Source organism: Myxocyprinus asiaticus, chromosome 22 (genome assembly GCF_019703515.2).
Source record: "Myxocyprinus asiaticus isolate MX2 ecotype Aquarium Trade chromosome 22, UBuf_Myxa_2, whole genome shotgun sequence".
NCBI lineage: Eukaryota > Metazoa > Chordata > Actinopteri > Cypriniformes > Catostomidae > Myxocyprinus > Myxocyprinus asiaticus.
In genome coordinates, this window is record NC_059365.1 from 25,650,856 (window position 1) to 25,677,428 (window position 26,573).

The 26,573-nt window shown below is 37.9% G+C and overlaps 1 protein-coding gene across 7 annotated transcripts in view; it reads left to right on the forward strand.

Annotated features, from left to right (window-relative positions):
* LOC127412971 (protein diaphanous homolog 2-like) overlaps positions 1-26,573 on the forward strand; it is a 625,488-nt gene that overhangs the window by 308,409 nt on the left and 290,506 nt on the right. For all 7 annotated transcript variants that reach the window (XM_051649717.1, XM_051649721.1, XM_051649722.1 and 4 more), the window contains 2 exons: positions 16,648-16,746; positions 25,915-26,009. In XM_051649717.1, coding sequence (XP_051505677.1) covers positions 16,648-16,746; positions 25,915-26,009 — 194 coding nt within the window. The remainder of the gene's footprint in view (positions 1-16,647; positions 16,747-25,914; positions 26,010-26,573) is intronic.

A 26,573-nucleotide genomic window follows, 5' to 3' on the forward strand; every position in this document is an offset into this window, starting at 1 on the left:
AGCCAAGATCAGGTAGACCAAGAAAGATTTCAGCCACAACTGCCAGAAGAATTGTTCGGGATACAAAGAAAAACCCGCAGGTAACCTCAAGAGAAATACAGGCTGCTCTGGAAAAAGACGGTGTGATTGTTTCAAGGAGCACAATACGACGATACTTGAACAAAAATGAGCTGCATGGTCGAGTTGCCATAAAGAAGCCAATGCCACAAAAAAGCCCGGTTACAATATGCCCGACAACACCTTGACACGCCTCACAGCTTCTGGCACACTGTAATTTGGAGTGACGAGACCAAAATAGAGCTTTATGGTCACAACCATAAGCGCTATGTTTGGAGAGGGGTCAACAAGGCCTATAGTGAAAAGAATACCATCCCCACTGTGAAGCATGGTGGTGGCTCACTGATGTTTTGGGGGTGTGTGAGCTCTAAAGGCGCTGGGAATCTTGTGAAAATTGATGGCAAGATGAATGCAGCATGTTATCAGAAAATACTGGCAGACAATTTGCATTCTTCTGCACGAAAGCTGCGCATGGGACGCTCTTGGACTTTCCAGCACGACAATGACCCTAATCACAAGGCCAAGTTGACCCTCCAGTGGTTACAGCAGAAAAAGGTGAAGGTTCTGGAGTGGCCATCACAGTCTCCAGACCTTAATATCATCGAGCCATTCTGGGGATATCTCAAACGTGTGGTTCATGCAAGACGACCAAAGACTTTGCATGACCTGGCGGCATTGTGCCAAGACAAATGGGCAGCTATACCACCTGCAAGAATTTGGGGCCTCATAGACAACTATTACAAAAGACTGCATGCTGTCATTGATGCTAAAGGAGGCAATACACAGTATTTAGAACTAAGGGTACGCAGACTTTTGAACAAGGTTCATTTCATTTTTTTCATTGTTGCCATGTTTTGATTTATGATCGTGCCATTCTGTTATAACCTATAGTTGAATATGAATCCCATAAGAAATAAAAGAAATGTGTTTTGCCTGCTCACTCATGTTTCCTTTAAAAATGGTACATATATTACCAATTCTCCAAGGGTATGCAAACTTTTGAGCACAACTGTATATATATATATATATATATATATATATATATATATATATATATATATATATATATATATATATTATATCTGCTGTTTGGGTTGAATTGTTTCCTGAGCTGAGTCAATAGCTACATTTCCTCTGCAGGAACTGAGTGACCCAAAGTCTTGCTCGTAAAGGTCCGGCTGTAATTTGATGTTGTTTAAAGATTTGTTTACCTATAAATGTGCTCCACTCTTTGATCTACAAAGCCACCACTACCAGCACCACAAAAGCATTTTTGTGTTTTTATGTAATAGAGTTTAGAGAGATTTAATGTTACACAATAAACAAATAAATAAAATAAAAATCTTAATAATTATTTAATACTTATGCATAGGGATTTGAACAAACCTCTAACCTTAAGTTTTAAACTTTGGTGCATAGTTAGTTTTGCAACATTTTTGCCATGATTTGAATAACACAAATTGTGTGGCTTTTTAAGAAGAGATGCACTATTATTTCTTCTTATTTCTAAACAGTCTTAACTAGGAATGGAAATATCATAGAGACTAGGGAGAGGAATAAGCAGCCACCCCAAAAAAAACATATCAGCTGAATAATGATGTGCTCAAAGCCAGTCATAACACCATAGTAACAGTATAGTAACACCCTTTCAACCAATTTTAACACGGTGAAGCACCTCTTACATTATCTTCAGAAAAAAATCTAGTTGCTTTTATAAAGCAAGAAGTACAAGTTTTATTTCTCCTGACAGTTTTGACCTTTCATGACTACTGTAAAAATACCCAGGAACAATGTGCATGATATTTATTTGTGCTCTCAAGCTACAGTTTTACAAAACGAACAAGAGCAGAATGTTGTAAGTGTAAAGCCTCATAACTACAAATTATAGAATAGTTAATACACAATCCAATGCCTGAGTAATCCAGTCCCTTAAACGTCTCGTAATCTAGCCAGCCTGGGTAGTGGGAGAGCACACAATTTGGAAGAGGCGTGCATGGACAGTCTAATTCCAAAGCAAAACAGGTCAGAGCTTATAGTTTATAGTCATGCCAGCCTAGTAATCACTATCTGAGACAAACCTGAGAGACCACACAAAGCCCTGCTGCACAGCCACTAACAGAATGGATGTTCACGCCACACTCTATTATTATAACTCATTATGCTTGACCAGCTTTTGTCATTAAAGCAAACATAAAGTGGTGTAATCAAAGATGGAGTTTAAAGGATGTAACAGAGGGGCCCTGCTTTTTAGGATGGCAGATCAGAATTAATTGGCTGTTAGGAAAGAGTGGCTTCCCAAAGCTATGCTTACCGATGCTTTAGGGTCTCTCAACTTCCTGTTTATCATCATGCAATTGTCTATACATTTTCTATTTTTTTCTTCCTTCTTCTCCATAAACAGCATGGCAGGAAAGGGTTATCATGGAACCAGTTGGAAAGTTGTGCAGTTGTTTAGAGGGTTTGTGATGAAAAGACCCAGGGCTTGGTTAGCTAGTAGGTTTAGAGGAAAAGAGGGAAAATAAGAGAGGCATGGAAAGAGAGAAAGCTAGAGAACTCTGCTCCTCTGACTACCCTAAGCATCTGGATCAGGGTCATCCCATGCAGCGCAAGGCCTTGCCGATCCCTGGCTCTCCCTCAGATGAAAATGTTTTCATTGTGGGTTCTGTTTCTTCTGCCCTCATCTTCTACTTCCCTTCCCCTGATCACCTCACAACTGCCCTAGCTCTTTGATCTGCATCGAATAATGAGACAGATGAGCACACATACTCATAGTCAACCTGGTTTTCTCAGTGAGGTGAAATGAGTACGATTGGTGTATCTTTGAGTCTCTCATAGTGAAGTGCAAAACTACATATTTTCAAAACCTGTTGGTGGGTTGCATAATAGACTAGAAGACAATTGTAATTATGCTGGTTCTGGGTTCACCTGACCCCAAGTTTAAATTTTTATAATGGGGATATTTACATAAGTTTTGTTCACATGTTCAAAAACAGCTAGACAATGGAACTTCAGTGTCTTGAGAAAAGTTTAAAAAGTTTTACTATTTCAACTTGCCACACCATCTTAGAAACAATACTCATGGCAGAATGCTCAAAAACAGCACAAGACATGACACAATGGCCAAAGACATCCATCTAAATGTGTACTGGTATTGTAGTGGTGGTGCTGTAAAGGGAAGGAATTTGAAGACACAAGTTGTCTGAGAGGGTTTACTGTGCAAACTCTTTAAAAGCTAAAACACAGCCCACTGTCCTCATGCTAATTATAGCATCATCCCTAAAGTAATGGTTTCCTAATATATATAGATAAACTGTTCAACATCACTAATCGTGACCCATCCTCAATCTCTCAAACTCTGTTTGAGTGTACTCCCACCATTACTCCTTTACTCAGGCTGTGTTTTCTTTGGTATGTCCATGTCACCTGTTCATATTGGGAAAAAAACTGTCATCAGAATATGACATGGAGGAAAGTATGAAAACCTTCTCTCTCTCACACACACATACACATACTTAAACCTGAGCCAGACACTCAACACCTGTCAAGAATTGTTTGCCAATGACAAGGGGATCCATAGGTCTATGAAATGCGGCAATGCATGAATTTCAGCGGCAGCTGCCTTTGGTGAATTTTTTGGACATTTACATTTACACTGTTCATACCTGCTATGGATTTGATTGCAGCAGATAATAATGTCTCTCACTAACAAGCATAATGCCAGGCTGCCTTGAAGGAAAAATATTTGTATTTATTTTGTTATTTTATTATTTTTTTATTGTTATCCTTCATTTGCACACACAACGCGTTAAGCATTTCAAAAGCCCTCTTCATACCACGGCGGACAAATCAGATCAACTTATCGGCTAACCTTCAAGATAGAAAGAGTAATACCCAGCCATATGTTGAATAAAAATAAATAAATAAATAAATAAAGAGAAAGACAGAAATCGGTAAAAAAAAAAAAAAAAAAAAAAAAAAAACAATACAAAAAAACAACAAACATTAAAACATAGCTGTCCTTAACAGGTTTAAAAAACAAAACAAAAAACAAACAGTGATATGTACCAAATGTCAAAGATGTCATTTATGTGTATGTTTACATAGGAAAACATTTGAAAAACAGTGCGGACAAACACCAAAATGGTGTGAATAGCCAATAGGTTAGCAATGTGCTAACATCAAACTATTGAAATACATTGCAAGTCGAGTCTTTTTGTGCATGATTTGTGAGGCGTGCTGGGTTGCTGCCTACCGAGCATTCCAAATCGGTCAATTATGAGGTTCCATCATGCTTAGGATACTGCCTTTTTCAACACCATAAATGGATAATTTGTGGGCCATATACTTACATTTTCTCTCTGTTTTTGAGCCTCAGGGATGAGCTTTCAGTACATAGTCTTAGCGAAGGCAAGTCGGTTTGGCGGTTTAAATGTAATGTGTCAAACAAGCCTTTAAACCAACTTCTCCTTTTGAAGCACACAGGCTGAGGGCTTGAATCCAGAGGTCATGGCTGTAAAGCCCTCTGCGGCCAGTTAACAGCCCTTAGGAATGACTCTTCCCACACTCTTTGCACTTTTGAGCTGCCTACCTAGAAATTAAAGAGATGGTTGGACTTTGGTTCTGCAATACTGCAGCTTAGAACTACAACCCATTCATGTTCACACCACTGAGACCTTCTATCTGTAAGACATGGTGCATTTCCCTTGCTCATTATTTTCATTTTATTATCCCACAGGGGCACCTCCTCTCTATTAAATCCAGGTGATATGGATTCTCACAAATTACCTTATGATAAAGCATAATGTCACTACGATCCATCGTCTTTCATAGACGCCTATTTTCATTTCACACAAATGTGATTGTGTGAATTTAATACGAGAGATAACCTATTATCAACTTCACATGCAGTAGAGCCATTCTATAGAACAGAACTGTTAGTGCTGCTCTACCAGATTACTGTGTGAATGTGCATGATAAGTGAGCTCCAACCTAATGAAAGAAGCCATGCCTGAGTGCGTCTCAGTTTGACTATCCCTGCATCCGAATATGCATACTTCCCTACTATATTGAATGGCAAAAGCAGTATATCAGTTGAGTATTATGTCCAAATCCTCAGTATTCAACAAACAGTAGGTGAAAACTACCCAGATGACCCACTACATTCGCAGAGATTCTACGGTGTGCACCCACTGGAAAATGTACTATCCTGTAATCCTACGGGAGCTGAGGAGATGTTACATTCAAAATGATGAATTAAAAAAAAAAGAAAATGGTATATGTAGTATATATAGTTTTCCCTTATGATTAAATTGTACATGTTTAACAAAACCAGAGTAAACTATATGCGTGGTTCTTGTTACGACGTTGTATATTCGGGTCACAGAACAATGCCAGATGAAGTATGTTCGGGAATGTATTCATACCACTCACCTTAATGCCTAAATAACATACTTTTTTTAAAGGCTGAGAAGTGTGATCTTCATCAAATGGAGTACAATCTTTTACAATTATGCACATTCAGATGCAGCCCATGCCTCAGTCCCTTTTAAAACTTCATACAAATAATTTTCAGGGCATGGACATGCTTTTTGCTATAATTGGTCTGAATCCATTGGATGCTTTACAACGGCCGTTGTTTTGGTCATTTCTCATTTCCCACAAATCTTACCTCCTAGACAGCTTTTGACTACATGGAATGTAGTTAACACAAAACAGAAGTTACTTTAAACAAAAAATGTCTTGCATGAGGAGGAGGAACAGGGCATGGCTATCCTCCTGAGTTCTTGTCCAAGTCCAGCTTTTAGCTTCTCAATTCGAACTGTGTTTCTCACTCAAAATTAAACTATTAAGGAGCCACTGGTTATTGGGTCAGGCTAAGACCTTTGTAGCCTCTTCTCCACTTAGTCTCCACTGGCTTTCAGAAGTTCCCAGGGTGAAAATCTGGAGTGCATTAGTGACCCCTGAACCTGGCCATGCTTTGGAAGTCTCTAAGGTGTATCATGCTGTCCACAGAGGGAATCAAGACTTACCTGCAGCCCCATCACAATAATAATTACCACTAACCCTCCCCCTTCCCCTTGTTATCATTAGAGATGATGATAATTGCATGGATGGGAGCACAGCCTCTTCCCCCAGCTGTTTTTCAATTCGATTCACCTTGAGCTGAGCCAGTTTTGCCTGAGCTCCCAAGCACTCTGAAAGACTGAGGAAAGGGGGAAGTCATTACAGGAGAGATGCCTCCTAATATCCTGACATCAGAAAGCCGTCAGAGAGAGGCTGAATTAAACTTTTTCAGACAGCTTCCCTTGTATTTATTGCTCATGTTCTCTCTCAACATCAACAAACTCTCTGCTTGTTCAAGTACATGAACAAGAACAGCTCAAATTGTGTCACTAATAATTGATTGCTCTCGAGGAATATCCTTGGACACTAATTTCCAAACCCTTACTCGCCTACCACAAAATCTCCACTCCAAATTTGAACTGTTCATTAAGCACTTGTCTTGATCCAAGCATCTTTGTTATGCTCTGCTCAGATTCAATTTGTGTTTTTTTTTTTTTTTTTTTTCTTATTGATTCCCCTTCTCCAATCAATGCGAGTTTACCATGATGAAAGAAAATGTAAAAAAGTGTCAGGATTGTACCTAAAGGGTTGCTTTTTTGAGATTGTGAGCATGCATTTGAGAGGCTAGATGGTGGGAAGTGTAGTGGGTTTTATATCCTGACAATAAATTGGTTGCAGGGTTGCGAAAGAGACCTCTTTTTAGCCCTGCTCACTGACAGGAATTGGTCACAGCTGGAATTCTCTGGTAAAACCCTAGAGAAAAAGTAATATATCAAATTGTATTTAAATATATATTTATTTCATGATAAGTATACTACAAATACATTAACATATCTATGTACTAATTGAAAGTGTCACATAATTGCACTTATTTCATGCTTTCTTCAAATGCACACAGAGAAACTTTGATCACTACAAATGAAGTGGTGAAGTAGTATAGCTTTTACAAATGCCCTTAAGGGAAGTATACATTAAGTTCAAATATAGTATACTTTAAGAAAGTACACTGGTTAGGTGCTTGATTCCATCTACAACTTGTATGATTCTACAACTTGTTTGAACAGTGTTAAAAGCAACTGTCATAATAATGTTCTTCAAGCCCAAAAAATAAAAATAAAAATAAAATAAAAAATATTAATATGACTTAGAAATATGTTCCTAATATATACTGTATATTTTAAATTATGCCATGTCTGTTCTGACAACTTTTAAGAGTGCATATTTAATTTGCATTTCAACATCATGTTATCATATTAACAGAAAACATAAGAAGGGTTAAAGTAATTTCCTCATCCCCAATAATAGGGTGCAAAACAATAGTTGTTTATTAACCTACTTTGTCTAATGCTGCTTGTCTGCTCAATCTTGTCTTACTTTGAATTAAGACAAATTTCCCTCTTGAAAGAAGAATAAGCACAAACCAACAGAGAATGTAAAACTGTTCATTTGCATGTTAACATTCTGCAAACAGCATATGGTCATTCTGCAACTAACACACAAATCATATAATTATATGACAAGTTATAACTACCTACATAAACATCTGGACTTATAATAGTGTATAACGGAGCATCTTCTTATGGTTCTACACGTACCTATAAACAACACAGAATGTCAGTGACAGCTAGCCAGCGTGCCCTCATCCACATTTATTAATTTCTGGCAAGTTAGCCACTGTTGGCCAGGGGCCTTTGTAGATCAGTGATTAGATGGATCAATCAGACGTCTGCATTTTTTAAAAACTTTTTTTGTGCAAAGGGCAAAATGGTACATTTTCCTATTTTAATAAAATGTCAGGTGTTAAAACTGCATATGATTAAAGTCCTTTCCAGGAATATACTGTCTAATGTCTGTTGATGTTTTTGCTTGGGGACTTGATATTGGCTGCTGTGTTTGCATAACTAATGAGGTAGGTATGTTTAGGTTTCGGGGACTGTTTATGGGTTTTATTAACTATTTAAAAGTAATTGGGGTTATAGTTATGTTCAGCTTAATGTTTAATATGTTGTTTTATGTTATGAAAAGAGGTTATTATTTAGTTACCCCGGGTGAAATTAGTGTTGCTTTGAGATACTTGTGATCTTTTGTGAATCAGTGAAAGACAGTTCTTCAGTGTTTTCATTGTTGATTAACAGTGGTTTAAGACTCACATTGTTTGGTCCCCCAGCCTTCTTCCCAGTAATACCCATGCTATTATAATACTATTAATGAAATGCCATAAGTACATATATTAATGCCAGCTGAAATTCAGTTGTGGTGTTGGCCAGCAGTATATTATCAGTATAACATTAATGTATGTCCAGCACTCTTACAGTGTAATGGAGATGCAATTGTAATTTTACCAAAATACATTATGCAGTTTACACTGAGTCTATTCTGTGTATTTCAGAAATTAAATACAAGGATATTTAAAGTGTTCTAAAGTATTCTTGAAATAGTTCCATGTTAGCACAGCTAAGAATACTTAACACATCTTTATTTGCACCTAAGCACTGCTTTCAGCAAACTAAAGTGCATTAAGTACAAAATTAGTTGTTCCAATTTAGGAGACTTTAAGTATACTAATTTATAGCCTGCTAACAATATACTTTAGTATACTGAAGTACCCACGAGTAAAGTGTGCTTAAGTATATTATTTTGTCACTAGAGTATAGTTTTTTCAAACCTCAAATGTGTTTCACATTTGGGGGGTCTTGTACATTGGCGGGGATATGGATTACAAATCAAATCACTATAAAATGCTACTGTTAGTTAATTCTTAAATGGATATTAATGCAAAACTAGAAATATTCCTTGCGTCTATTGTGTCTTCTTATTTTTTTAAGCATTTGATTTCATCACATTGGAATTGTTCAAGGTTTGGATAATCAGTTTGCGAAGGTAGAAGATGAGTCAGATTATTCCAGTCAGACTGCACATTCTCGGAATGAATTTCCCAGTGGAAAGTCAAACTTTGTATTGTCTGCTTTGCTCTTGTGTTGCCGGGATATTGAGCACATTTTAAGAGGACCTGTCATCAGTGTTTTCACTACTCTGCTCACCATCTTGAGCTTTACATCTCTGTGACTTCTCTTGGGTGAATCATTTCATTCCGGAAGCGAACATGTGGTAGTGTTTAGCTTGCTAATGCTCAAGGCTTTGGCTGCCTGGGGGGAGAAATCACATGGAAGGCTCCCAGCAGAAGTATTCTAGTCCTGTAAACAAACTCTACGTCCAAATGTGGAGAACTTTTGCAATCAAGGAAATCCCATGGGCTGCCCTCTGTCCAAAAATCACAGAAAGGGCTTGTGTGAACTTCAGTGTTTTTCTGCTGCTTTTTTATTGCTATTTTTATTGTAAGTGTCATTAATGCTTTTAAATTTCACCCTTTGCTTTGGGTCCTTGTTGCCGCAAAGAACTATTCTCTCATCCCTATGTATTAAAATGTCTGTGGACTCAACACACATGCATGTGGTTATGTTGGGTAAGGCAATCTTATACGGCTAATGCTTTACTAATATTGTGCAACCACCTTTTCCCTGAATATCTCTCAGCTTTGCGTTTTTTCTGCTAATGGATCACATTACTAAGGCATCACTCTGAAATACTGCTATTTTTATTATGCTAATACACCCCACGAATAATCGGTCCTTTGTCAAACAAAAACCACCTGGCTGCTTCTTTCTCTGTAATAGCTAACTGGCCCTCCTATTAAATAATTTATTCATTTTGCTTAAAAAATGATAAAGGCTTTGGTTCATTCATATGTTATTTATGTCCTACATGTGGATGACATGACTTGAATCAACTTTAATTTATTTGTATAAATGTGGTTTTCTATAAAAAATGTTAACGACCCATCTGTATAAGTTTCACAATAGGTGGACGAGGTCTGTGCTCTTGTAAGATCAAGTTGCGAGGCACAGGAAAGTTTTCATCAGCATTCAAATAAAACTTTATTTCTCTGGCAAGCATACGCCGTATACCCTTCTATACAAGTATTTTGCGTATGCTCACCTAAAATGGTATTGATATGTATGGCAGCCAGATACACAATGGGGCTTTTGACCCATAACTTTTATTTTACTGAGGTGATGCCTCAGCATTGTTGAGTGAATTGTAATTATTATTGTTTTTTTTATGAGTACAACAATCCTCTCTAAAAGCACACGGAACAGCAGGTGGTGGGAGTGTCGAACTGAAGGCACCCCATCCCTACACCTAAATCTAACCAGTTCTCAATATAAAAGACATAACAAGCAGATTAAGGTACAATCACAATAATTAATAAAAAAAAAAAAGACAAAAAAGCACTATAAAAGTATACCAAATGACTCATTTTGCATTTAAAGTCTTCTGAAACTATAAAATAGCTCCATGTGAGGAACAGAGTGAAAACAAAGGTTTTATTTGCTGAAAATCGTACACCTCCGTGGAAGCAGTGACATTTCATTCAGTGTCGAAATTGATCACAAGACAAGCGAGCATCAATGGCATTTGACATCACTGACATCAAAGCTGTCGTAACACTTCTTGAGGTGGCAATTTTTTAAATTTGAGTGTTATGGAAAAAGGGGACCATGATCATTTAATAAAGACTTACATTTGGATCTGTTCCTCACATAAATTCATCACAAAGCCTCAAAGAAATTAGATGAATACAGCATCAGAGTGGCAGAGTAAGGTTGATGTTTGGGGGTGCAAGAAACAGACCAAGGATGATGTATTGGTGGTTCAGGCAAAAAGTCACTATAATGACCCATTTTTATAAGAGTGTGTTGCACCTCATAAAATCCATTTCTGATTGGCCATAACTGCATAAGCAAATACAGCAACTGCCTCTTGCAACCCTTGATAGTTCTAAAGTGATAATTAGAAGAACATGAAGATCAGTTTCAGCCTCTTTGAGAAAATGTCCTCCTCTGTGTGCCGTTTGCCTGTGTCAATACTCTAAGCACTTTATATTGGGTAAATCAAGAGGCTTAGCTGACTTGGCTGTTTTGAATTTTGCCTTGTTTGCCTTGCATGCAATTTTTTCTCTGGCAGAAGTCTTCTTCCCATCATCAGTGATGATAGAGGGTGGAGCTGTAGCCAATTGTGCGGTAATGATTTGCATAACAAAATACAAATAAATTCCTGGAGATGTGTTTTGCTTTTCTCCTGTCATGCAGTTCTGCAAGTTCACACTTCCTGTAATACTACGGAATAGTGCAAGCATGCAATACCCTGTACCCTCTTTACACTTTGATGAATAGTAAGGAAATACGTGGGGCTGACAAATCAGCAAGCTGACAAAACAAAGCTGCCCAAACTGCCCTTTCCACCATAAGTGGAAGCACTGATGGGCTGACTCGGGCTGAGCTGTGTCTATTTCACATTAATCCAGCACTGCTCGGAACAAGAAAATGCAGGCCTGTCGGGCTGTGGAGCTCTAACAGCTGAAGAGCCTGAGGATGTGTTGAGAGCATCCTGCTGAGAGCGTGGGCTACCCAGGTGGGCAGGCCAGCTGGTGGAAGGGTGTGACAATGCGCCTAAGGCGGTGATGAGGGGATCTTAAGTCCTACAATATGGCTAAAAGCTGCTCCCTCACCTGTACCCCTTCCCTTAAAAACACAGATCCTCTGGGAGCCCCATTTCCTGATATTTTATTTTCTCTACTACTCAAGTTTCCCATATTGAAGCTTTGTTTTAGTGGGACACACACTGAGCGAGCGGGACTTCCGCCAATCAGTTGAGTGGAAACATGTCTACCACTCAATGAGGCCTGGCAGACTGCAGACCATTCAACCCCTGTGTGTTATGTACTCATGATTTCATCATTGTGACACATTTGAGCTACCCCACCCTATGAGAGCAGAGACACCCCACTAGCTGAGAGGGGAAAAGGTTGAAATAAAAAGCACAGTAAAAGTACTACAAGCTACTTAAATAGATCAGTTGAGATAAATTCACTATACTGTAGTGTTTTTAACAGGTCTGGGAAATTAAATTCTAATTTTTCACTTAAAACCATAGCATTAGACCACAACACTGTTATCTGCATGTGAGACTTATTTAATTAGATATTTAACTAAATTAGTTATTACAATTTTATTATTATTATTATTTTAATATGTCCCTTGAGATTCACTTATAATATAAGTTTTTTTATTTTATATATATATATATATATATATATATATATATATATATATATATATATATATATATATATATAATTTATTTATTTTTTCTTCAAAAAACAGTCATGTATTTGCAAAGCATAATCATTTTCCACTCTCATTCTGACCTTCTGTCAGAAATGCTCAGTTTTGGTGCTGCTTCTCCTTTAAGACAATAAATGCCCACTGTTATGATTGGCTCTCTGCTCTTGACTGACCTGCTCTCTCATTGCCATCTCACTGCTGGGTGGGCTATGGAAGTGATAAGGTAAAGTAGGTGTTGATGTGTTGTTGTGGAGGTAGTCATATGCAAAGGTTTACCACAGTGTGACATCACAATGTGGAGGATGTAGAGAATTAGTTATTTTGGCAGCTTGGTTTCAACAAATGCTATTTTTGCAGGGAGGAGGAGGTTTTGAGTTCTGAAACTTAAAGGGTGTTTTGACCTTTTACATGTCAAAAGAGCAAGGACAACTGTATTCCTCACGTCATGACCCATTTAATTACTTCTAGATTTGCTAGTTTGTCACCTGACATAGTGGGAAGATGCTAGCACAATTGAATCAGTCTGAGCACACCTGAGTTTTATTTTTATTTTTGTATTTTTTTTTAACACACTTTTAGGAGATCAATCTGAGCATGCTCAGTGGAGTCACCATCACTTCCAACCCAAACCAGACAGGCATCTGTACCAAAGTGCTGTTGATGCAAGGGCCTATAGCCAGCAGCAAATACACCTGCTTAGGAGTTGCTCCTGCTTTTATAGCTCCTTCACATATGCAGATTCCTTGGGAGAGGCTTGTTTAATTGAGATTTCCTGAGAGATTTCCATCTTGGGCTTAAATAAATAGCAGAGTTGTGATGATTAGCACTGAGGTGCATTCGAACTCCCACAAGCAATCCGCCAAACCAAGGATTCTTCCCAGAAATTCTCTCTCCCACTCGTGCGGGTCCCAGAGCTACGGCCTTGATTGCTCTCTAATTTAGTTAGTTGGTAGTTGACTGTGACAATGGCTCGGCCAAGGATTTCAGGGACACATTGTGTCACTTGGGGAGAGGCTCTCTTCAAGCAGTCCTCAAAGGGAGCCAGTCACTGGAATACCGGTCATACAGTGCATCCGGAATGTATTCACAGCGCTTCATTTTTTCCACATTTTGTTATGTTACAGCCTTATTCCAAAATGGATTAAATTCATTATTTTCTTCAAAATTCTACAAACAAAACCCCATAATGACAACGTGAAAGAAGTTTATTTGAAATCTTTACAAATTTATATTAAAAAAAAAAAAAAAAAAAAAAAAAAAAAAATCACATGTACATAAGTATTCACAGCCTTTGCTCAATACTTTGTTGAAGCACCTTTGGCACCAATTACAGCCTCAACTCTTTTTGAGTATGATGCTACAAGCTTGGCACACCTATTTTTGGGCAGTTTCTCCCTTTCTTCTTTGCAGGACCTCTCAAGCTCCATCAGGTTGGATGGGGAGCGTCGGTGCACAGCCATTTTCAGATCTCTCCAGAGATGTTCAATCGGGTTCAAGTCTGGGCTCTGGCTGGGCCACTCAAGGACATTCACAGAGTTGTCCCATAGCCACTCCTTTGTTATCTTGGCTGTGTGCTTAGGGTCGTTGTCCTGTTGGAAGATGAACCTTTGCCCCAGTCTGAGGTCCAGAGTGCTCTGGAGCAGGTTTTCATCAAGGATGTCTCTGTACATTGCTGCATTCATCTTTCCCTCGATCCTGACTAGTCTCCCAGTTCCTGCCGCTGAAACAAATCCCCACAGCATGATGCTGCCACCACCATGCTTCACTGTAGGGATGGTATTGGCCAGGTGATGAGCGGTGCCTGGTTTCCTCCAGACATGATGCTTGCCATTCAGGCCAAAGAGTTCAATCTTTGTTTCTCATGGTCTGAGAGTCCTTCAGGTGCCTTTTGGCAAACTCCAGGCGGGCTGTCATGTGCCATTTACTGAGGAGTGGCTTCCGTCTGGCCACTCTACCATATAGGCCTGATTGGTGGAGTGCTGCAGAGATGGTTGTTTTTCTGGAAGTTTCTCCTCTCTCCACAGAGAAATGTTGGAGCTCTGTCAGAGTGACCATCGGGTTCTTGGTCACCTCCCTGACTAAGGCCCTTCTCCCCCGATCACTCAGTTTGGCCAGGCGGCCAGCTCTAGGAAGAGTCCTGGTTGTTCCAAACTTCTTCCATTTACGGATGATGGAAGCCACTGTGCTCATTGGGACCTTCAATGCTGCAGAAATTTTTCTGTACCCTTCCCCAGATCTGTGCCTCGATACAATCCTGTCTCGGAGGTCTACAGACAATTCCTTGGACTTCATGGCTTGGTTTGTGCTCTGACATGCACTGTTAACTGTGGGACCTTATATAGACAGGTGTGTGCCTTTCCAAATCATGTCCAATCAACTGAATTTACCACAGGTGGACTTCAATCAAGTTGTAGAAACATCTCAAGGATGATCAGTGGAAACAGGATGCACCTGAGCTCAATTTTGAGTGTCATGGCAAAGGCTGTGAATACTTATGTACATGTGATTTTTTATTTTTAATAAATTTGCAAAGATTTCAAACAAACTTCTTTCACGTTGTCATTATGGGGTATTGTTTGTAGAATTTTGAGGAAAATAATGAATTTTAATCCATTTTGGAATAAGTCTGTAACATAACAAAATGTGGAAAAAGTGAAGCGCTGTGAATACTTTCCAGATGCACTGTACATGTACAGAACTACTGCTGGTTTGGGTCTGTTCCAAGCTACCATGCCTGCTGCTCCTCAGGATTACAGAAATAACACAATTATCTCCGTGGCTCTGAGCTGTTGACAGAGCGAGCCCTGTGTTTGTCAGTAGTAGGCCTGCAAAATCTTCCTCCAGTATACTGAGTGAAGCAGCAGTCACGTGCCGATGGTCTCTTTAGCACACCATCTCTCGTAATATCTCTGTATGTTTGTCTCTCTGTCTGTTTTCTGTCCCTATGTCTCACCTTGTCTAACCTGTCTGTCTCCATTGGTTGATCCTGCCTTCCTTTTTTTTTCTCCCTCCATTTATTTCCTATATATGCAGTATATGCTATAAAAAGTAAGTCTAACATGCATCAGTGTCTCAGTTTAATCATGACACATCTGCCATGATCTAGCGTTTCCCTGTCCTTATGCTTTTCACCCTAGATCTGTTACTGAGATGCCATATGTAGAATTACCTTATTGAGAGCAACATATGTCATTTTTATTGCTACAGGAGTAGCTCATAAAATGTGTGGTCCAAAGCACAGGAGTCATGCTTGTGATTTTGGTTGCCAGTATATCAAGGCTGCATGCAAAATGCAAAATAGAACAATCCATTTTCTCTAAAAAAATAGTTTAGGTTTTGTGAATGTTTAATTCTGTTTCTTGTCATGACATTTTGTGCTGTTGTTTTTTTTATAATGCTTGATGTTTGGAATTTTAAAAGTCCTGACCATTTGATTACTATTTTTAAACCAAAATTAAACTAAAATGTTTTACCCGATCTCATAATAAGTGCTAATTATTAGTACAAAATGGTAAAATTATAAGAAATTTTATGCGTTGGCTCATACAGAAACATAAACATATATTTACTCCTATAGAGAAAAATAAATGAACCTATTAACAATGTTATCACAACATCAAACCCTGAATCTAATAGAGCAACCACTGTTGTGTACCATTGAAAAGAAAGATCATCAGGGTGTTGAACTTGAGAAGGAAAAAATACAGGTTTTTGACATACAGTACATCAGTCATTTGTATTGCATAACAGGCATTTCCTATCTGAAGTTTTGGATAGGAGGCTAGCTAAAATGAGATGCCTGTTTGTTCATTGGTTTGTCTGTATGACAATAAATGCATTACCTTTTCAAATTAGATAAGTCAATATGTTGTGATTTCATCATATTGTACAAATTATTACGTGTTGTCATGAGACTATAAATGTTAGTTTTACTATTGAGCACTGCTCTTAAGTGTTTAATTGGTCTTTTTGTTGTACTTGCAGGGCAAATATCTAAAAACCCTTAAAACAAGTTAAATTTACTAAAGAAGCAATACTGAATATAATATTTATACATGTTTTCTGAGGATATGTCTTGAAAATAAGTGTATTTTGTCTTACTGCACTGAATTTGTTTTTTGTTTTTTTCCTACTTGTTTATTCTTACAAACAAATGGGGGGAAATGGCATTATTTATTTATTTATTTATTTATGTATTTTTAGGGTTTTTAGATATTTATACTAGAAAACAAGTATAAAATGTTTTTTTTTTTTTTTTTTTTTTTTTTTTGTAGTGAGCAGATGCATTTAGTGGGTTTGATAATTAATGCTCACTCTCTGGTTCTATCTCTTTGCTTTTCAGTGAAAAAGGATGTGGACAAAACAGATGACAGGATGACACAATTCAAGAAAAAAGCGAAAGAGCTGCGAATTCTGGATGCCAAGACAGCCCAGAATCTGTGTAAGTTATCAGCATTCCATATCATCTGTGTCCCCTAACACCCAGCCAAGAGACTCCAGACCTTTCTTCCAAAGAACTACATTTGTCTCTAAAGAATTGTCTTTTTCATCATGTATTTCTTTTAAAAGAAGGCCTAGACATTCTTGCACCATGCTAGAACAGATCCAATATATATATATATATATATATATATATATATATATATATATATATATATATATATATATATATATATATATATATATTCTTTAGTGTTCAACACAGAAATAGTTCAGGCTGCTGAATCTATAGCCACAATATTGTCAGGCACTGAGTGACACTTTTCTCTTGCTATTTGTTGTTTGTTTGTTTGCTTGTTCGTAAAGATCATGTTATCTTTGAAATTCATCTTATCCTTTTGTATTGTCAAGCAGCATTCGGGAGTATTTGCTTTTCTGCAACAGGTTTTGTGGGTGCTGCTTTTTGATAATGTATTCTACCCAATACGTCTTATATCAATTGTACCATAAACACATACTAGGGTAACAGGAGAATAGGACAAGCCATTTCATTTCTTTTTGCTTTATTCTAACCACAAGCAGAACAAAATAGTTCTGAAAAACCAAGGGGACATCCAGCATCTGTTGCTGTCATCCAGTGGGGGTTATCATCTGCTCTACTTAAAGGAAACAATTTTCTCTTTTAAAAACATTCTGACAACCTCAAGTTTTCAAGTAACTTTTAGTTTTTTGTAGTATTTGAATCTGTGGAATTACATAACTGTATATATAGGGCATTTATAACTATTTATATTACACATTTCTACTAATTATTACAATTTCTATTACAAATCAAGTTATTAAAAATTAAGTTAACTATCAAGTTAGGGAATAAATTATGTCACATTTTACTTTGTTAAAAAAAAAAAAAAAATAAATAAATAATATTAGACAAGCTGTCGTCATGCCATTACATCAAAAACATTTCTTCTGAAAGAGATGCTCATCAGCAAGAAAAAACAAAGCCTCGCCCGAAATTGCTCGTGGAAATGTGCTGTTCCACAGCTACTCTCCATGCCATTACCTCAAAGAACCAAATTCCAATGGCCAGTAGGATTTCTTGTTTATACCCCATTAGTTCAACCCTATAAGTAGGTCTGAACACTTTTTGCTTATTGGCCACTATTGATTAGCCTGGCAGACCCTAGTATTTAGCAACTCTATAATTCTCTCCCGCTGTCACTCTTTTTTCCCCACCTCTTGAATCTTCAGGGAGAGAGAGAGTGAGTGTGTGTGTGTGTGTGTCTGTGTGTGTGTCTGTGTGTGTGTGAGGGCGGGTTTAGGTGGTTTACGAGGATTTTTTTTTTTTTTAGGTTACAAACTGCTAATTACAAGGGTATTATGCTATAAATATGGTTTATGAGGACATTTAATTCAAGTCCCAATAATTCAAATCGCTTAAAAAAAAAAAAAAAAAATACTAACCTATGTTAGGTTTAGGGTTAGGGTTAGGGGATAGAATTTATATCTATGTTGGGGGGGGTGGGGGGGGAGCAGGTTTAAGTAGTTTAAGTGTGTGTGTGTGTGTGTATTCATTGTGTTCTCAAGAGTACCTGTGACTCTTTGGACTCTTGATTGATGAAAGCAGCATGAGAATGTAATTTAATTCCTCTTTGGAAATGTTGGCTGCTTTGTCTTGAAGAGGAGAACACCTTAGATATACAATATCTCACTTCATGAAATATTCATGGCAAAAATTAAAATAACCAGCCACCGGAGTATATGTCCCACCCGTGCCTGTTTTCATCTAAGCCGGAAGAGTACTTGGATTCCAATTGAATACGTCAATACAATTTATATGTGCGAATAGAGGAAGATGAAGCTCCGAGTTTGGCTACAGTACTGTGGTTGAAGATATAATTTTATACTACCTGATCTGAGTGTTGGTTCAGCATAGGTAATAGAGATATAATATCATAATAATAGAGCTACACTATTTATTCACCGCTTGCAGCATGAACATGAGAATCTTTTAATGTGCTCCGGTCCGTCTCCTACGGAGAAAATGGCATTGCCGACGGTAGAAATGTATCAAAGTTTAGGGATTATGCTATACCATTTAGACTGGGTATGTTAGCGGTATGGCCAAGCAAAAGTTGGCATATTAGTGTTGAATTCAAATGATGTAAGGTCACAGTCGAAACTATCCATTAGTTATCTATCTATCCATTTTTTTTTTTTTTTATTATTATTATTTTTATTTTATTTTTACTTTATGTAATTACTTTATGGCTTTGTCATACATAAACATTTTGGGGTTGAATTTTCAGAACTATATTGTAATATATATACATTATTATTGCAATGTAAATTTTATGTCAGATTTTTTATTTTATTTTATTTTTTTCTTCTATAAATAAACTGGTAATCAAGAATGAGTAGAGATACAGTAACATTTCTTTCTTCCCCTCATTCACTCATTCTCTCTCCTTCTCCTGTGTTTTCGTCCTCATCCTCGTGCTCTTGTTCTCTGTCACTTCTGCCGGTTCCTCACCCTGCCTCTGATGCATAACACTCACACATCACTTCACGCATTGATGTTGCATCATTTCCACCAGACCTAACAATTTTGCCTTTAATAATGTTTTTTTTTTTTTTTTTTTTTTTACTATGCAAAAATTACTTAAATTATTAAATTGTTTGTTTCAAAGTAGTCAGCCTTTTAATTTCAAAAGCAGTACTATACAGTAGGTGAGTGTGTGTGTGTCTATATATATATATAGAGAGAGAGAGAGAGAGAGAGAGAGAGAGAGAGAGAGAGAGAGAGAGAGAGAGAGACACACACTGGCAGCCAAAAGTTTGGAATAATGTACAGATTTTGCTGTTTCGGAAGGAAATTAGTACTTTAATTCACCAAAGTGGCCAAAATTACTTGATATCAGATTTTTTTTATTTATTTATTTATTTATTTATTTTTGTAATAAATAAACTGGTAATCAAGAATGAGTAGAGATACAGTAACATTTCTTTCACATTCACTTCTGCCGGTTCCTTACCCTGCCTCTGATGCATAACACTCACGCATCACTTCAGGCTTTAGATTAACTAATGCCAGCACAAGAGTAGGAGTACTGTTACACATACACTTCAGCCACAAATCTGTCATCTTTCAAAGAAAAGAGGAAAGGAGAAGTGGGACAGGAAAGCAGAGAGAGAGTGTAGAAGCATCTATTTGAAAGGCCACTTTTGATTTCTTTGAAGCATGATATATTCTGGCTGTTTTTATTTTATTTTATTTTATTTCTTTATTGGAAGGAGGGGAGGGAGCAGACAGACAAGACTTGGGAAATGACCCTAAGCACTTTTACTGACAAACAGTGCTGCTCTTTTCTCGGCTAACAAGAGTTACTCATACCCCAAGGTATCTATTGCTCTCTCCCCCTCATGCTGAGAGTACAATCTGTGGGCTGACTGGACAATGCCCACTTTTTTTCATTTTTTGGCCATTACATTGTTTCGTTAAGAAAATTTGCTGAGTTAATTGATCCTGGGGGCCTATGAGCAATCCTACGCAAATACACAGACACACACAATTACACACAGTTTTTTTTTTTTTTTTTTTTTTGCAAGTGTATATAGAAAAAAATTATATTTGTTCTATTATTTTTGACGCAGGGCTTGGGTGGGGTTCTGCACACAGCTGAAACAATAATCCAGATGAGACTCAGAGGTTGTGAATCTCAAGAGTGTGGCTAATGTAGGAGGTGAACTGAGTTAACTTAGTGAGAGCAAGGCAGCCAACCACTTCATGAAGTCATGCTCCTCTATTAACTCAGTAACGCCTAGCAGAGCTCTGTGCTCCATTAGCATGTTTAACAATCCGGCATTCTGTTCCTATCCCAGGTCCAGCTCCACTGCAAATTGCTCCAGAGGAATCTCATTGGCCCTGTGTCAGCATTTCACATTTCTTTTCAGAAATATAGTGGATTGCATTTAAATAAATAGAGTGAGAGTTGCTATAAATAATGCCAATGAATAGAGGTGGTTTGAAGTATATGGGTGTTTCTTCAACTTCGTGCAATTTCATATCACAAGAACTGATTTTTATTAAAATAACAAACAGTAAAAAAACAATTTTTGTTGTTGTTTGTTGTTGTTGTTATATGCTAGACACAATCACACACATTTTGTGCCTAGTATGTATAGATGTTATTGTTTTAGCCTCATCTCATTTAACTAGGGAAATCCATTACAAATAAATAAACAAATGTTTAAAACAATGAAAATATAAACAAACACTAAAATAAATATGCAAAAAAATAAAAAAATGTATATATATATATATATATATATATATATATATATATATATATATATATATATATATATTGTTTAAAAAAAATAAATAAAAAAAAATGATGTTGCATCATTTCCACCACACCTAACAATTTTGCCCCTAATATTTTTTTTAAATTATTTTATTTTTTATTTTTTCAACCTATGCAGAAATTGTGAACATATTTTGTCAGAAGAATGCAAATTATCTGCCAGTATTTTCTGATAACATGCTGCATTCATCTTGCCATCAGTTTTCACAAGATTCCCCGTGCCTTTAGAGCTCACACAGCCCCAAAACATCAGTGAGCCTCCACCATGGGGATGGTATTCTTTTCACTATAGGCCTTGTTGACCCCTCTCCAAACATAGCGCTTATGGTTGTGACCATAAAGCCCTATTTTGGTCTCGTCACTCCAAATTACAGTGTGCCAGAAACTGTGAGGCGTGTCAAGGTGTTGTCGGGCATATTGTAACCGGGCTTTTTTGTGGCATTGGCACAGTAAAGGCTTCTTTCTGGCAACTCGACCATACAGCTCATTTTTGTTCAAATATCATCGTATTGTGCTCCTTGAAACAACCACACCGTCTTTTTCCAGAGCAGCCTGTATTTCTCCTGAGGTTACCTGTGGGTTTTTCTTTGTATCCCTAACAATTCTTCTGCAATGTCATGCTGGAGGGTCATGTCAGGATGAGCCTGCAGGAAGGGTACCACCTGAGGGAGGAGGATGTCTTCCCTGTAACGCACAGTGTTGAGATTACCTGCAATGACAACAAGCTCATTCGGATGATGCTGTGACACACCGCCCCAGGCCACGACGGACCCTTCGCCTCCAAATCGATCTCACTCCAGAGTACAGGCCTCGGTGTAATACTAATTCCTTCGACGATAAACGCGAGTCCGACCATCACCCATGATGAGACAAAACCGGGACTCGACAGTGAAGAGCACTTTTTGCCAGTCCTGCCTGGTCCAGCGAAGGTGGGTTTGTGCCCATAGGCGACATTGTTGCCAGTGATGTCTGGTAAGGATCTGCCTTACAACAGGCCTACAAGCCCTCAGTCCAGCCTCTCTCAGCATATTGCAGACAGTCTGTGTTCCTGGTGTAACTCAAGCAGTTGTTGTTGCCATCCTGTACCTGTTCCACAGGTGTGATATTCGGATGTACCGATCCTTTGCAGGTATTGTTACACGTGGTCTGCCACTGTGAGGACGATCAGCTGTCCTTCCTGTCTCCCTGTAGCACTGTCTTAGGCATCTCACAGTACGAACATTGCAATTTATTGCCCTGGCCACATCTGCAGTCCTCATGCCTCCATGCAGCATGCCTAAGGCATGTTCACGCAGATGAGCAGGGACCCTGGGCATCTTTCTTTTGGAGTTTTTCAGAGTCAGTAGAAAGGTCTCTTTAGTGTCCTAGGTTTTTATAACTGTGACCTTAATTGCCTACCATCTGTAAGCTGTTAGTGTATTAAAGACCGTTCCACAGGTGCATGTTCATTAATTGTTTATGGTTAGGGGGGTTAGGGGAAGCATGGGAAACATTGTTTAAATCCTTTACAATTAAGATCTGTAAAGTTATTTGGATTTTTACAAAATTATCTTTAAAATACAGTGTCCTGAAAAAGGGACGTTTATTTATTTTTTGCTGAGTTTGATATATATATATATATATACAGGTGCATCTCAATAAATTAGAATGTCGTGGAAAAGTTCATTTATTTCAGTAATTCAACTCAAATTGTGAAACTCGTGTATTAAATAAATTCAATGCACACAGACTGAAGTAGTTTTAGTCTTTGGTTCTTTTAATTGTGATGATTTTGGCTCACATTTAACAAAAACCCACCAATTCACTATCTCAAAAAATTAGAATACATCATAAGACCAATAAAAAAAAACATTTTTAGTGAATTGTTGGCCTTCTGGAAAGTATGTTCATTTACTGTATATGTACTCAATACTTGGTAGGGGCTCCTTTTGCTTTAATTACTTCCTCAATTCGGCGTGGCATGGAGGTGATCAGTTTGTGGCACTGCTGAGGTGGTATGGAAGCCAAGGTTTCTTTGACAGTGGCCTTCAGCTCATCTGCATTTTTTGGTCTCTTGTTTCTCATTTTCCTCTTGACAATACCCCATATATTCTCTATGGGGTTCAGGTCTGGTGAGTTTGCTGGCCAGTCAAGCACACCAACACCATGGTCATTTAACCAACTTTTGGTGCTTTTGGCAGTGTGGGCAGGTGCCAAATCCTGCTTTAAAATGAAATCAGCATCTTTAAAAAGCTGGTCAGCAGAAGGAAGCATGAAGTGTTCCATAATTTCTTGGTAAACGGGTGCAGTGACTTTGGTTTTCAAAAAACACAATGGACCAACACCAGCAGATGACATTGCACCCCAAATCATCACAGACTGTGGAAACTTAACACTGGACTTCAAGCAACTTTGGCTATGAGCTTCTCCACCCTTCCTCCAGACTCTAGGACCTTGGTTTCCAAATGAAATACAAAACTTGCTCTCATCTGAAAAGAGGACTTTGGAACACTGGGCAACAGTCCAGTTCTTCTTCTCCTTAGCCCAGGTAAGACGCCTCTGACGTTGTCTGTGGTTCAGGAGTGGCTTAATAAGAGGAATACGACAACTGTAGCCAAATTCCTTGACATGTCTGTGTGTGGTGCCTCTTGATGCCTTGACCCCAGCCTCAGTCCATTCCTTGTGAAGTTCACCCAAATTCTTGAATCGATTTTGCTTGACAATCCTCATAAGGCTGCGGTTCTCTCGGTTGGTTGTGCATCTTTTTCTTCCACTCTTTTTCCTTCCACTCAACTTTCTGTTAACATGCTTGGATACAGCACTCTGTGAACAGCCAGCTTCTTTGGCAATGAATGTTTGTGGCTTACCCTCCTTGTGAAGGGTGTCAATGATTGTCTTCTGGACAACTGTCAGATCAGCAGTCTTCCCCATGATTGTGTAGCCTAGTGAACCAAACTGAGAGACCATTTTGAAGGCTCAGGAAACCTTTGCAGGTGTTTTGAGTTGATTAGCTGATTGGCATGTCACCATATTCTAATTTTTTGAGATAGTGAATTGGTGGGTTTTTGTTAAATGTGAGCCAAAATCATCACAATTAAAAGAACCAAAGACTTAAACTACTTCAGTCTGTGTGCATTGAATATATTTAATACACGAGTTTCACAATTTGAGTTGAATTACTGAAATAAATGAACTTTTTCACAACATTCTAATTTATTGAGATGCACCTGTATATATATATATATATATATATATATATATATATATATATATATATATATATATATATATATATATATATATATAGTGAGAATGTGATTTTTTAACAAATCTTAACAGAAGTCCACAGTGCTAAAAGTGCTCAAAGTTGAAGAAACACCATGTAAAGAGTTTATGCTATGATAGGTGGAAATGCTATTGTTGTTAGAAGTTTGGCAAACATGCAGGGTGTGTGGTGTTAAGAAAAAAAAAAAAAAAGTAACTAAATCACAGGGCTGATGACTATGAGTGGATGTGAAGTGAAAATTAATTATGGGATGCATCTGTCATGGCCAAACTTGTTAGATGAAAAAGTCAGGAAAATTCACTAGCTGTGAATGTGTAAATTATGCTAATGAATCAACAGATGAGGTGAAAGCATTTGTCGTCCAATTACAATTTTTGTAGCAAATATGATAAGTTCTGAGGGTTGTTAAACTCACCACATTCGGTGACTAACCATTTGTTTGTTTGTTGGCATGGCATACTCTTGATGATTGGCTCATCATCCTGCTGATGGCTTCTCAATTAACATATCCCTACAGCCAGACTGATTCCATGTATTTAGTTGCTAGTGTAGATTTGGCACATCAAACCTGCAATACGAATATTTTCCTCTGCCACTGTGTCCTGTTTTTGTTAGATTTTCCCCTTGCTTTGAGATGCTGCTGGTGTCACTCTAGCTTCATCTCTCGAATAAAAGCACAGAACTCTCTTAGCTCTGAAGAAACCGGCATATTGTCACATGCAGATGGCCAGCTAATGAATTGTAGAAAATAGAGCAGAGTCTCACAGAGACTCAGTCAATCAGGCGGTAGGAATGGTAGTTTATTAAATCACTGTTCATCAGATGTTGGACCTGGTTTACCTACACACTAGAGAGCTGGATGATGGTGTGAGTCAGAAGGGCCTTATTCATTGGCTGTGATGGAGGATTTTGACAAAATATAAACAAATTTCAGAGAGCAGACTCTTAACACATCATCTTCGGGATCCACTCAGCCATGCATTCCCATCCATACTCTGAAACATTTGTTAAATTAGCTGGAGGTAGGTGGTACAAAACAAGAGCAACCTTTTAATGATCTGTACCTTAATAATTTCCCAGAACAAAGTTGGGTTCTGGTCAGCATTGTTTCCTGACACTACTCGAAAATGCTAAGGAAATGTTAAGATAATTTTAAACTCAGTGCCGAGACTTCTTCAGAAATGAATGTACAATTAAGTTTGGTTCCCCACTGATATGCTGGTTAAATTGCATCCATGTTTCTCTGCATTTCATCCCAGGTGAAAGTTTAAGATGCTGAGTCATTATCTAGTAATAGGACCTCAAATCTGAGGCTATTTTAGTAGCTTTTATTGTTGCCAGATAATTGTGTTTCTCTTTTCCTTCCAATTGCCAAATGGTTTAACAATTTTTCCATTCGCATTTGAAGTTATTGACTTCATCCCAGGGACATTTCTGAGGGACAGTGAGTGAGCCTCTGTTGAATTTAACACTTTAAATGAGAGGGACATAAAATGACTCCTGCATATTTTTTATTTATTTTTTTTCTCCCCAACAGCAATTTTCCTGGGATCATTCCGGCTGCCTTACGAAGAGATTCGGGATATCGTGCTGGAGGTGGATGAGGAGAGGCTAAGTGAAGCGCTAATCCAGGTGAGTTGTGTGTGCAAAGGCCCTTTCATGTAATGCAGCTTGATCCCCCATTTGAAACATTTATCCGCTCACGAGGGTATGTGTGAAATGCAAACACATCCCATCCAAAATCGAGTTCAGGTCCTGGTTTAAGACACCAACACCAGGAATCTTTGGATTTAAAGCTGATGTTTGTAATGTTTTTGATGCTAAATGTCTTTCTGGTATCCCAGCTTAATATGCAGATTCAACTATAAACAAGCTATTTGTGGGTTAATTTCTTGTGTAACACTATGACTCAGTGGTGCTAGTAAACATTGGCCCAACCAGTGATGTTAGTTTGAGGTGGGACTATCTATTAGCAGCAACTGAAGATGTGAACAGTTTTCTGGAATCTTTTTTTTTTTTTTTTTAAAGTCCATTGGGTGAGGTTAGTGTCACAGAAATTGCACACTTCAGCTTTAAATGAGTATGTGTGAACTTTTGATATTTAGAAATATTCCGGCAATAACCTTTAAAAAGATCAATTTGTGTTTTGAAAACCAGAAATTCCTGTGGATTCTCCCTTAAAACATGAATTTAACT